The sequence below is a fragment of the Nymphaea colorata genome, chromosome 4, assembly GCF_008831285.2.
Source record: "Nymphaea colorata isolate Beijing-Zhang1983 chromosome 4, ASM883128v2, whole genome shotgun sequence".
NCBI classification, from domain to species: Eukaryota; Viridiplantae; Streptophyta; class Magnoliopsida; order Nymphaeales; family Nymphaeaceae; genus Nymphaea; species Nymphaea colorata.
Genome location: NC_045141.1, coordinates 12,172,410 through 12,183,970, shown reverse-complemented (window position 1 = coordinate 12,183,970; position 11,561 = coordinate 12,172,410). Strand labels below are relative to the sequence as shown.

Here is an 11,561-nt window from a genome sequence, read left to right as displayed (position 1 = left end):
GGTATAGCCGGCTGGCAATTATCCTCATTCACGACAAAACAACGGCCATAAGCTTTACGTAGTGCTTGCGTTTTCATAATGTTTTAATTGAAGATAATTACTCCTTCGTGGTTGGCCTGCAAATGGCCGGCCGGATGATTGGGAATTGATCTTCAAGCTTGGCTAGCTTGTTATATATATTTAACAACCACGACAAAATATATTACCACCGGCTAAAAGAAGTAGGTAAAGGTGACAAGAATGTCGACGAACAAAATGTTGGCGACAACTATCACCGACATTCCACTGCCGCATCTAGATGTTGTTTAGCGACGCTTGCTGAACATAGTTGAATATGACGGACAAGTTTATTAACTTTGGTGATAATGCTCACCGACGTTTATTGAACGTTGGTAAGGATTATTACCGACATTCTCCGAACATCGATCAAAAGTATGCCAATGTTTAGAGAAACGCTGGTAAATCTTTGGCAGACATGCAGCGAAGCATCGGTAACATTACCGATGCACTGCCATTAAGGCCTGAACATCGAGCTCGGCTGGTAAACGAGTTCGACCCCACTTTTTCAGTAAAATGAATCGAACTCGAGTTGATGGTTCGGCTCGTTAAATGGTTCGAGTTCCAGTTCATTGAACGCAACAGTCGTTTAACTTGATGTGGCTTGTTAAATGACTTTTTATTGTTTTTTCTTCGCTGGTTCATTTCATTTCTCACGTTGTTTTCTCTCCTCCTCACTTTCTCTGTTTCTCGTCCATGCTTGCTTCGAGGCCAAACGGTTCTTCAACTGCAGCACCGATCAGCAATGGGTTTCCTTGTCAAAGGCGACAGTGCTCTCTCTCTCTCTCTCTCCTTGAGAAACCATTGACGAAGACATGAGTTGCTTCCCCAAACAAGTGCATGCATGGGTGGCTGTTAACCACACTCGATTTCGAGCTTTGTATGCTGCAAAGGAGAAAAGGAGGGGGGCAAATGACTAGAGGAGGGAAAGCTTGAAAGAGACGAGACGTTTAAGAAACCGTTAATTGAACCCTTTCTTGTTCAAGGGTTCGATCGAGGGTTCTGACATCGAGGGTTTCAAAAACCCTTGATTCGTCGAGCATCCCCTCTTTATTCCACCTCTCTCCCTCTCTGTTTATGGTGTCTCCACAAAGAAGACGAACAGTCGAGGGATCACTAGGTAGTGGGGTAGATCATTTGAACGAGCTTCAAACTAGCTCGATGAGTCGAGCTCGAGCTCGATGTTGATGGTTTTCTGTCAAGCTCGGGTTCAAGCTATTCTGTCGAGCTCGTCTCAAGTTCGAGCCGATCTTGAGCTTATCATTTTATGTGTTGAGCCAACCTCGAGTTGGCTCAGCTCGGCTAGTCTGTCATGCGTCGTAAAGAGTTATATTTTTTTTATTTCAAGTGACGATTGAAATAAGTTCTGAAACTAGAAAATACATTTGCAAATAGAAACTTGCTTACAATAAAGCCATATAAGCAGTTACATGTTCATAACTAAACAAATGTGTATATATAACTAAAGTTCAAAGTTGCGTGATATGAAACTCGATAACTAAATTGGAAATTATGACGACGTATTCAAGGAGGTTATATACATATCCACGGTGCTATAACCTAAAACTAAAGACAAAAATTGCAGCTCAATTTTGACTTACACCAATGGCGCCATTCCTCGCATTGTTGATTTCATGTTAAAAAGTGACATCTAAAGTGTATGAATATCGAATATAGAATATCCATTTAAGGCTAAAAATCCAAATCCAAATCTATGAACACAAACCTGACAGGATATTTACTTAAAACTGATTCCAAACTTGAATCCAATCAGATGTCAAATTTCAAATCTAAATTTCATTTGATTTTTAATCAGATGTCAAATTTTGTTATACCCAACCTTTTTGAAGCAATTAAGTGGACTATCCCATCCAAATCCAATCCATTGACAACTTTAGACACGCCTCATGGTAAACATGAGCATTTGAGTTAAACTTATGAGTTAATGAACTGGAGAACTAGACTTAAATATGCTTTGTAAGTTCATTCAACTGAATGTAATTCCCAGCCACAATAGCATGTGAGCGACCATAGTCTCTAGTAAAGACAGATAAATTTCACTACAATCTCTCTATCTCATTTGTTTTTGCTAGAAATTGGGCGCATTTATTTTCCTTTATATTCAGTTGTGGAAGTTGGATTGATCCTCCTCCTTCCTTTTCTGTTATACATTTTTCATTTTTTTAAGTTCAAATTAATTTGGGCTTTCTAACCAATTAAAATTTTCACTTACTTAAGATAGTAAATCAAGATCTTGATTAGATTACTTTGTTTAATGAAAATTAAGGAACTCACAGGAAAACCAGGCCACTTAATATGCTTGCTATGTGCTTTATAGGGACTCACTCAGTCAATGGGGCAGGGGCTGGTAAACAGTCAGTCTCTATTTTGAGTTTCTGTTGAGTCAACTCTCCATGCTGCAAAAAAAAGAAAACAACTACATGCAAATTTAAAATGGTAAAACAATGGCAAGCAAAACACAAGAGTTGAAAGACTTACAAAAAAAAAAAAAAAAAAAAAAAAAAACTCAACCTTGGTAGGGGTATGGCATCCAGGGATTTATGTCAAAGGCTGTTTTTTTAAAGTAAACATTAAAAATAAGTATCATGTCCATCCTCTACTTTACCCTAACGTGGACAAGGTCTGCTCTTTGCTTAGTAAAAGCCGTACGTGAAATTTAGAGAAAAAAAGCTTTGCTTTTGGTCGATCAATGATGTTGGACATAAAAACTTAAATAAACTTAATGTACGAAATAATATAATGTAAAAAAGAAAGCACAGAAAAGGTATAAATGAGTGATTATATATAGAACGAAGCCCCTATAAGTCTAGACACGCGAGCAACCCCTATAAGAAGGGTGGGGCAGGGGTTTTGGCCTTCACTCAAGCAGTGGGATTTACTCCCAGTCAATCAAAACATTGAGAGAAACCATTTTTTTGTACCTAGAAGTCTAGGCACGCGTATAAGTATACAACAGCTCAAGTGAGAGAAATGAATATTTTGTGACCCAAGTGATAGCTTAAGCTGTCCTCTTTCCCCATATGTACCCCTAGGGGCTGTTTCAGAACCCTAATAGTGTATTAGTGTTCCATCATTTACTTCAAAAGCTAGAGCAGATTCATAAATCACTTTTCAAAGTGTCCAATGAATCTAACTAGTTTTTATGTTAGATACATAGGATAATAACATAATGTTCCTATTCCTAGCCATCTCCTTAGTGTCTATGGCTATGGAGTATAGAGTAGCGACAATGTTCCTTTAACTTGGTACCATATACATTATGTGTAATTACCCGAACAATGTACTACATATATCATATCTTATTAACCCAAGAGCATAATGCCCATGGGAATGAAACTAGGATTGGTGTCTCGTCTGCCTGCCAACCCAACCAGCTAACTTATGCCCCTTAAGACATACAGCATTTGACAGTTAAGTTTTATGAAAATCACCTTTATATACGAACTGACACCTAATTATGTGTGTGATTAGTGAAGAAATAATAATTCCTACTAAATAACACAAGTTAATTCTCCTTTAGGTTATTTGAACGAATCACGCACTTTAGAAACTTTTTAATTAGAACATGGAATTATTTATATTGGGACATTTATTAATATCAATATAACCCAAAAATAATGATATAGATTCAACAGAATATATATCATTTATTTCAGAAAACTACAAATGATCACATATTAAAACATTGCACATGTAATATACACTTCTTATGATTAACTATATTCTGCATATTTTCTCCAATTGAAAGCATTATGGTTGAAAGCATGGTTTAATCTCAACCACTTTGACCACTTAGATTGAGATTTTACTTGAAAATTATGGTTTTTTTAATGTTTATTTAGGGAAACCACCTTACACATAAAAACTCCAAAGTCATACTTTTATGCCTCTAAGGTTTTGGCTTACTCCGAGTCTTGGTGAACCTACAATACTTATTTAAACTCTAGAGTTGCACTTGCCACCATTTGCAACTCTTATGAACAACAACGCATCAAAGTGTGACAGCCACTGGATTCAAACCTTGGTCCAATTGAAAGTGAGCTGTTTTGCCGACCAGTTATGCTTTTTGAAGTGGAAAATTACTGTTGGAAGCGTAATTTTGACAAAGAGAAAAACAAAATTGTTTTCTTGTTTGTCCCAAGGGAACTAAAACTAAGGTAAGAGAAATATAGGCTACAATACTGTTGATCATGACTAAATCATGACTCTAGTAAAATAGAGTTATGGTGACAGCTGATCTCAGCCGTTCATCCTGCCCCTTCGAATGGCTGAGATCGATGCTTAAAAAAAAAAAAACGATGGGCATGAAAAGGTCATCTTTCATCCTCTGTCGCTCTCTTCCCTCTTTCTCTTTGTCTCCTCCTTTTGACCCACTCACTGAACAGACCACCCCATAGACTGTCCACCATGCTCAGACTCCAACGGCGACCTGCCAGTAGTGGAGCTACATATGGGCTGGTGTGGACAACTATGCTAACAACAAAATTTTTATTTATTTTTACATATTTTTACATTGATTTTTTTATAATTATTTACTTATTTATATATGTTTTGCCCCTTCAAAAATGAGAAGTTTTATAAGAGCACTCCATCAGCAGGCTAACGGCTAGCGAAATCTGTCAGCGGGTGGGCAAACCTGAGGGAGGGAGGGAGGCAGACAGTTATTTGGAGAAAGATGGATGAAATAATCTACCCACCAGGGACGCACTGTGCTGGCTAGTGGCAGCGAAATAGGACCTCCCTCCTTCCTTCGAGTGTGCCCACCAAGGGCGGCTGCCCCTGGTGTGCACAAAAGAGGGAGGGAGGCAGTGGAGGAAGAAAGGGAGGGGTTGAAGAGAAAGAAAAAATTGAAAAAAAGAAAAAAGAAAAGAGCAGCATCAAGGTCGTTTGGTCATTAGCTAACAATTTGACAAATATAAAGCAAGTCATGGTTGAATTTCTGTATCTCTCTCTCCACACACACACACACAAACATACATACATACATACATATATATATATATATATATATATATATATATATATATATATATATATATATATATATATATATATATATAACAAAGCTATTCCTCAGAGATCCATCCTCCTCCTCTGTTGGAGTGCATATATGTAACAAAGTTATTCCTTAGAGATCCATCCACATCGTCCGTCGGATCGCATTCAAGGGAGACATGCATGTGAAAGAATCTTGGAGAAAGCAAAACAAATTTTTAGGTTGGACGGAAAGTGAGAACTCAAAGGGCAAAATGCTAATGGAAAGCTAGTGAGACATGAATTAATGCAGTTACAATCACGATGGGCCTTCGAAAGCGGGGTGCCATGCATCAGGCCCACCAGTCCGAGACAGGCTTGATATTTAATCACCTTCAAGACTCAGTCATCATCTTTCAAGATAATTTCTTTTTTTTTCGGTGGGTAGGAGAGAGACAGAAAGAGGAAGAGAGAGCGAGTCTGTGTAACATCTCCATCGTCTTTGATGATCAGATCATCCAGATATTTATGAGAAAGGCCAACTTGCAATTAAGAGTACTTAATTCTTGAGAGGTCGTTGAATTGCTTGGAGAAAAAAACTATTTATCAACTGGCTATCCGTGAGAGGTGAAGCCACCTCATTTCCTTGCCCTCTAGGTTTAAGACACTTCGAAATCTTGATGGCGTTTGCAGTTCAGAAGAGTAACAATCCACAAGAATCAAGACATTCAGGCCAACCGGCGAAGGTCTACGCCTCCGGACAAAAACTATCTATCAACTGGCAACTCTGTTTCAACACCTTCCAATCCGATAGAGTCGTAGGGAACAGCATCACCATCAGTTGAAGAGGGCGTTCAATAGTTCAACAGTACCTTATAATGCATACTCTTGACATGCTCAGACAGAGCCTTTGGGGCTCCAACTTTCTATTTTCTTGACTGAAAAAAGGAAAAGTCAAGGTAACCAAGGACCCTTTGTGTTTTGCTGGGGGTGATTAGTAAAAAGTGTATGGGCTCCAGAGTCCACACATATATGGGGAGAAAACATCTTAACTTCCTTGCCTTTCACAATCACCTCCCACTTTCATCCTTCCACAACGATATGATGTGATTTATGGGAAGATTGCTTGTAACACCAAATGATTGTATACAAAAATAACCTCTTGAATATATATATATATATATATATATATATATATGAGGTGATATCTATTCAGAGTCACTCATCTGACCAAAAATTGAGAGAAAAAAAGGTGATTGACATTTTCTTATATATATATTGATAGAAATTAGATGCTTAAGTAAGTGATAAAAGATAGACGCTTTAATTTTGATATTTAAAATATCTACAATCTAACCTTATTATATGATTTAACAATATGTTGATGCATAAAAAATACTAAGTTGATCAATTGATATACTTTGATATTGTTTTCATAATAAGGAAAAAATGAATGGCCCACATAGCATCAACAATTTGATAATAAAACAATCCACATTTTTGATAAAAACAACTTGAATCAAAGCATGTTTTAGATCAAAATAGTTTTTATAAATATATTAAGATGCTTATGTTTTTATTTAAAATCATTCTATAACCAAAACTTAAAGGGTTTAGTTTTATCCCTAACCTAAGTGTCTAGCTTCTACCAATTTCTTTCTTTCTCTCTCTCTCTCTCTCTTATATATATATATATATATATATATATATATATATATATATATATATATATATATATATATATATATATATATATATATATTGAGGAGGAGGTTTATCCCACTGAATGAAAGCCCATGCTCTTCTTTCCTTTTCCCTTGCACCTAGGGTTTGCAGCTAAGGAGTAAGATTTCCACATGTTTCAACAGATAAAGGCCCACAGCTGATTTGGCCTAAGCTCTCTCTCTCTCTCACACACACACACAAAAACAAGAGGGAGAAAGAGAGAAGGAAGACCGTAATGAGGATAGTATGATTGACTGAACTAAATGATTGGACTTGTGGACGATGCCTTCAATAGTCTAAATTAAGAAGGAAAGAGGAAAGAAAATGATTGTGGGTTTACTGAATTTAAACCAGTACTCATCAGTTTCATCTTTTGCCCGGTTAAGCTGATGCCACTTTGAAGCATTAACAAAGCTATCTCTGTGGGCTGGTGTGGGCATTGAAGTTACACTGTAACAGAACTAATGAACCCAGGTCCAACCACATGTGGCGCTTACACCAGCCCTTGAGAAAACTTATATTATAATGAAGCTAATTAACCTATACGAGCCACACCCGCACCACTGCCACGTTACTGCCTCCTAAACCCAAGTTAGGTGAGGGCAGGTGTCCCCCCTGCCCACACCAACCCTTGAAAAAACTCATATAATGAACCCAGGCTCAGCCACATGCACCGCCCACACCAGCCCTTAGAAACTTAAGTCCGGTTAGATGTGGTGCCTGCACCACACTCAAGTTGCAGCGGATGCGTAAACCTCAAGTTACTAAGTTAGAGAGATGGATAGATGTGCCTTTCATCCAACATTTTCTGGTTCTGCCACTGTGTTTGAAGTATTTTGGCTGTAGCAGCAGCTTCTATCTAAATTTCCTAAGCAAACAGAAGATAAATGTACGTGGGGTTTCCCTTTTAGAACGTCAAAGTCAAGCAAAAATGTCTTTTAGCTAATAATTCTACCACCTTCTCATTTGACCAAGAAGTTTGGAAAATCAAAAACAACATTCTTTCCTTTGAAATGGTCTAGAGCGGTGTTGTAAAAATCTGATCCTCGATCCAATGGACATCTGGCTCTGCCAATTATGAATCATCTGCCCGTCCGGACGTGAGCGGGGCAAAAATATATTTTAAAAAAAAAAAGTTATGTGAAAACATATATCAACACAATTGAAATTATTATATCAGTAATTTCCCGGCCGGTCGCGGCTTCGGACGACGTCATCGACCGGAAACGCCGGTCGAAGCAGGAGAGGATGAAGAGAAATTAAAAGCGGACGGGCCCTACGCCAACCCCACCTGCTGCGTGCTTGACTCTTCGGCTGGGTGGGACCGCCCCCAACCCACCACGTCAACCCCGACCCCACCATTTGCTTCTACCTTACTCTCTATCGGCTTCCTTCCCCTTCAGCCTTTCCCTCTCCAACGCCACCAGCGGCAGCTGCAGCGCCACCACCCCTCACCACCATTATCCTCTCCTCTAATTAATTCCTCCCGCGGGTCCCTTCTTGACAGCGAACCTTCTCCTTTTCCCCCTTACTTTTTGGTTCCCTCCCTCCTCCGTCAAAGCCCCCTCATCTGCCGTCGTCTAGAAGCCAACCATCAGTTCAATCATATCTAGGAAGGAAGCAGGAGCAGCAGCAGCAGCAGAAAGAAGGGGTTGCTTCTTCCAGTCGTTTACTTTTTCCGTCGATCGATTGAGCAGAACAGGAAGAGGAGATGGAGGGCTTCACGTACTCGTCTTGCGGTGGGTCGAGGGACTCGTCGCCGAGGTCTCGCGATATCGACGACGAGAACCAGCCATGGGACGAGTCGTCGGCGGGGAACTATAAGGTTAAGTTCATCTGCAGCTTCGGCGGGAAGATCCACCCTCGTCCCCACGACAACCAGCTCGCCTACATCGGCGGCGACACCAAGATCATCTCCATCGACCGCGACGCCAAGTTCGACGACGTGGTGGTGCGGCTCTCCGCCCAGTGGAGTACCAACGTGTCGTTCAAGTACCAGCTCCCGGATGAGGACCTCGACGCCCTCATCTCCGTCACCAACGACGAAGACCTCGAGCACCTGATGATGGAGTACGATCGCCTTTGCAGGGGATCCGCCTCCAAGCCGGCACGCCTCCGCCTCTTCCTCTTCCCCGTCGACTCCGCTCCCACGCTTCCCTCGGCTCCCAGTTCCGGCGCCGAGAGCAAGCCCGACCAGAAGTGGTTCGTCGATGCGCTGAATTCTGCCCCCGTCCAGGGCCTGAATCGCAGTACGGGATCATCAGACAGCCCTGACTTTCTCTTCAACCTGGAGAAAGGGCCCGCCGGACGGCCGCGAGACGAGATTCCGGTCCCCGATTCCGCTCCGGCGGTCGCCAATCCCCCTCTCCTTGATTCGCGGGACTACTTGCCTCAGCCGACCGTCATCCCCGCGGCTAAGCGGGACCAGCGGTCTTCGCCGGAGCCGACGATGGCGACCGTAGTTCCCGGCATGCACCCGGCGGAGCTTCAGAGGCAAATCCATGAGTTCCAGAGGATGCAAATTGCGAACCAGGAGCACCAAGCGGCAGTTATGTTCCAGCGAAAGCAAGAAGAGTCCCTCGGCCGGAACCTTCCGTCGGCACCGGCATACCCTCCAAGAGAGGGCCCCAGCGGTGGCGCTGCAATCGCATCACAGGGAGATTACTACGGGCGAGTCCAGGAGAAGAACCGGTACGACCCGGCTCCACCGGCACCGCAACAGGCGAGCGCTCCTCCCGTGGGATCGGCCTACTGGGCACCGTCGATGCCTGATCGTCAAGCGCCGGCACCAGAACATCCGGTCTACATATTACAACCACAGCCGCCGCCGCCGGCGACGGCTGGATTGTATCCGACGAGCTCCAACCGTCCGCAGGGATACTTCGCAGTGCCGCCAAAGATGATGGCGCAGCCGCAACCTCACCCTGCCACCGCAGGCTTCGTGGTGGATCCGTACGGGATGGGGCCCGCCGCTGCCAAGATGGGCCCTGTCCCCCAGCCGTACCCGGAGGGGGCGCCGCGCCAGGGGATAGACCCGCCGCCGGCGTTCTCACACGTCGTTTACGACTCGTCAGGCGGGGCCAGGGCGGTCTACTACACCCCTGCTCCGGGGGCGGCGCCATCGGCCTACCACGCGATGGGCGTCGACCTCCGCCAGCCACAGCCACCGCCTAATCAGCCCAGCCAGGATGGTGGCAGGAGCAGGCCGTCCTCCCAGGGTTGATTTCAGAGGCTTCCACCCCACCAAAGACCACACCGCCCGCTTCCAGCTCTCAGCTCCGCGCTCTCTTTTCCGTCTGCTTTCTCCTTCCCGCCCTCCGGTCACCGTCAAATTTCCCGATGCGTGATGATTTGCATGGTGTTGTTCGTATATAACGTGAAATATATTTTCCAAGACTGTTTTGTGCGTTAAATTCCCTGTGGCGTTGTATGAATTTAACGTGAAATACGTACTTAAAATAATTGTTTGTAGAAGCTGCATCCACCAAACCAAGAACCGGTCTCATGCATGTTCTAGAATTATATTAATCATTAAGTAAGAGAGCTTTACTCGGGAAGTATTTCGTTTTTGGAATTTTTATAATGAGATGGTGACTGCATCGATACTTCACTCGCTCAATTAAAAGCTGTGTTCTGTCCACACTTGAATCGGCCGCGTGGGATGGACTAGAGATTATGAGTCTCACACGGAGGTTGCTTTCGAATATCGCTTTCATCGGTTAATGGCTTGTCGCCGTTGGAATGACGCTAGAACCATGTAGAAAATCACGAGTGACTGTTTTACAACCTGCGGCTGCCTCTGCTAAGAATCAATCAGATGCAGTTCCCAACTTCCCACTGTTACCTTCTTATGGTTGATAAGGGAGAAAAGAGCGGGACTTGAGCTCCATTTCATCTTAACTCAAATGTATCACGAAACATGGAGTTTCGTATGTATATCCATGGGTTTCCCAATTGTTGACTGGATTTTTACACCTCAAAGGGCCTCCTTCTACGTATTTCACTTATATAATGTCAACGCATAAATGCATTAATCATTGCTTATTTGCTGTGAACCGTGCTCTACGTAACTAAAATTGTAGAAAAGACGGTGTTAAATGAACTCCTCCTTGTTTTCACTGCTGAAACTTTTCTACCTACTGTAGCGCATATGTTTCTTACGCAACATGTTTTTCGTTTTAAGTAATCAACCATATCATCACTTTATGAAGATATACTAAGTAAAACATTAAGCACAATGAGGGGTTATTTGGCAGCTGACAAATGATGTGTATGGTTAAATTCATGAAACATTAATTTTAGTGTTTCATGAATCTACTCGAATTTCGTGAAACATTCAAAAAGTATTTCTACTTCCAAATATCGTACATAAGCTATCTAATACTCTCTCTCTCTCTCTCTCTTTGGGGCTGGGGGTTATTGCCATCGTCGAGGTTTTGTCATTGTCGAAGTTCTATTGTGGAAGCTGCTACTGTTGTATCTCCTGTGGTGATTGTTGGTGCAGTGATGTTTTATGTTCTGAGGACGTTTGCGGGGTTTGATGGGCTTCTCAGTACAATATATTTTCCTAATTTCTTGCTAGGGGCAAAGCCAAGGTAGGAACAACATGGACCCTAGTTCCACCTTAATTTTTTTTAAATTTATATGTAAATTTAAGAAAAAAATCACTTGTTCTACATAGAAATTTTGAAAAATAATATGTCAGCCATAATCAAAATTTAAAAACTTTAATTTGGCTCTCTCATGAAACTTCCCCCTACTTCTTGTTGAACATATTTTAGAAA

General features: G+C 42.2%; 1 protein-coding gene across 1 annotated transcript; it reads left to right on the top strand.

The window, feature by feature from the left end:
* The first annotated feature begins 8,183 nt into the window (after window positions 1-8,183).
* On the top strand, window positions 8,184-10,251 carry LOC116253647 (leucine-rich repeat extensin-like protein 5). The gene has a single exon (XM_031628578.2). The coding sequence runs from the start codon at window positions 8,489-8,491 to the stop codon at window positions 9,998-10,000; it is 1,512 nt and encodes a 503-aa protein (XP_031484438.1). The 5' UTR covers window positions 8,184-8,488; the 3' UTR covers window positions 10,001-10,251.
* The last annotated feature ends 1,310 nt before the right edge of the window (window positions 10,252-11,561 follow it).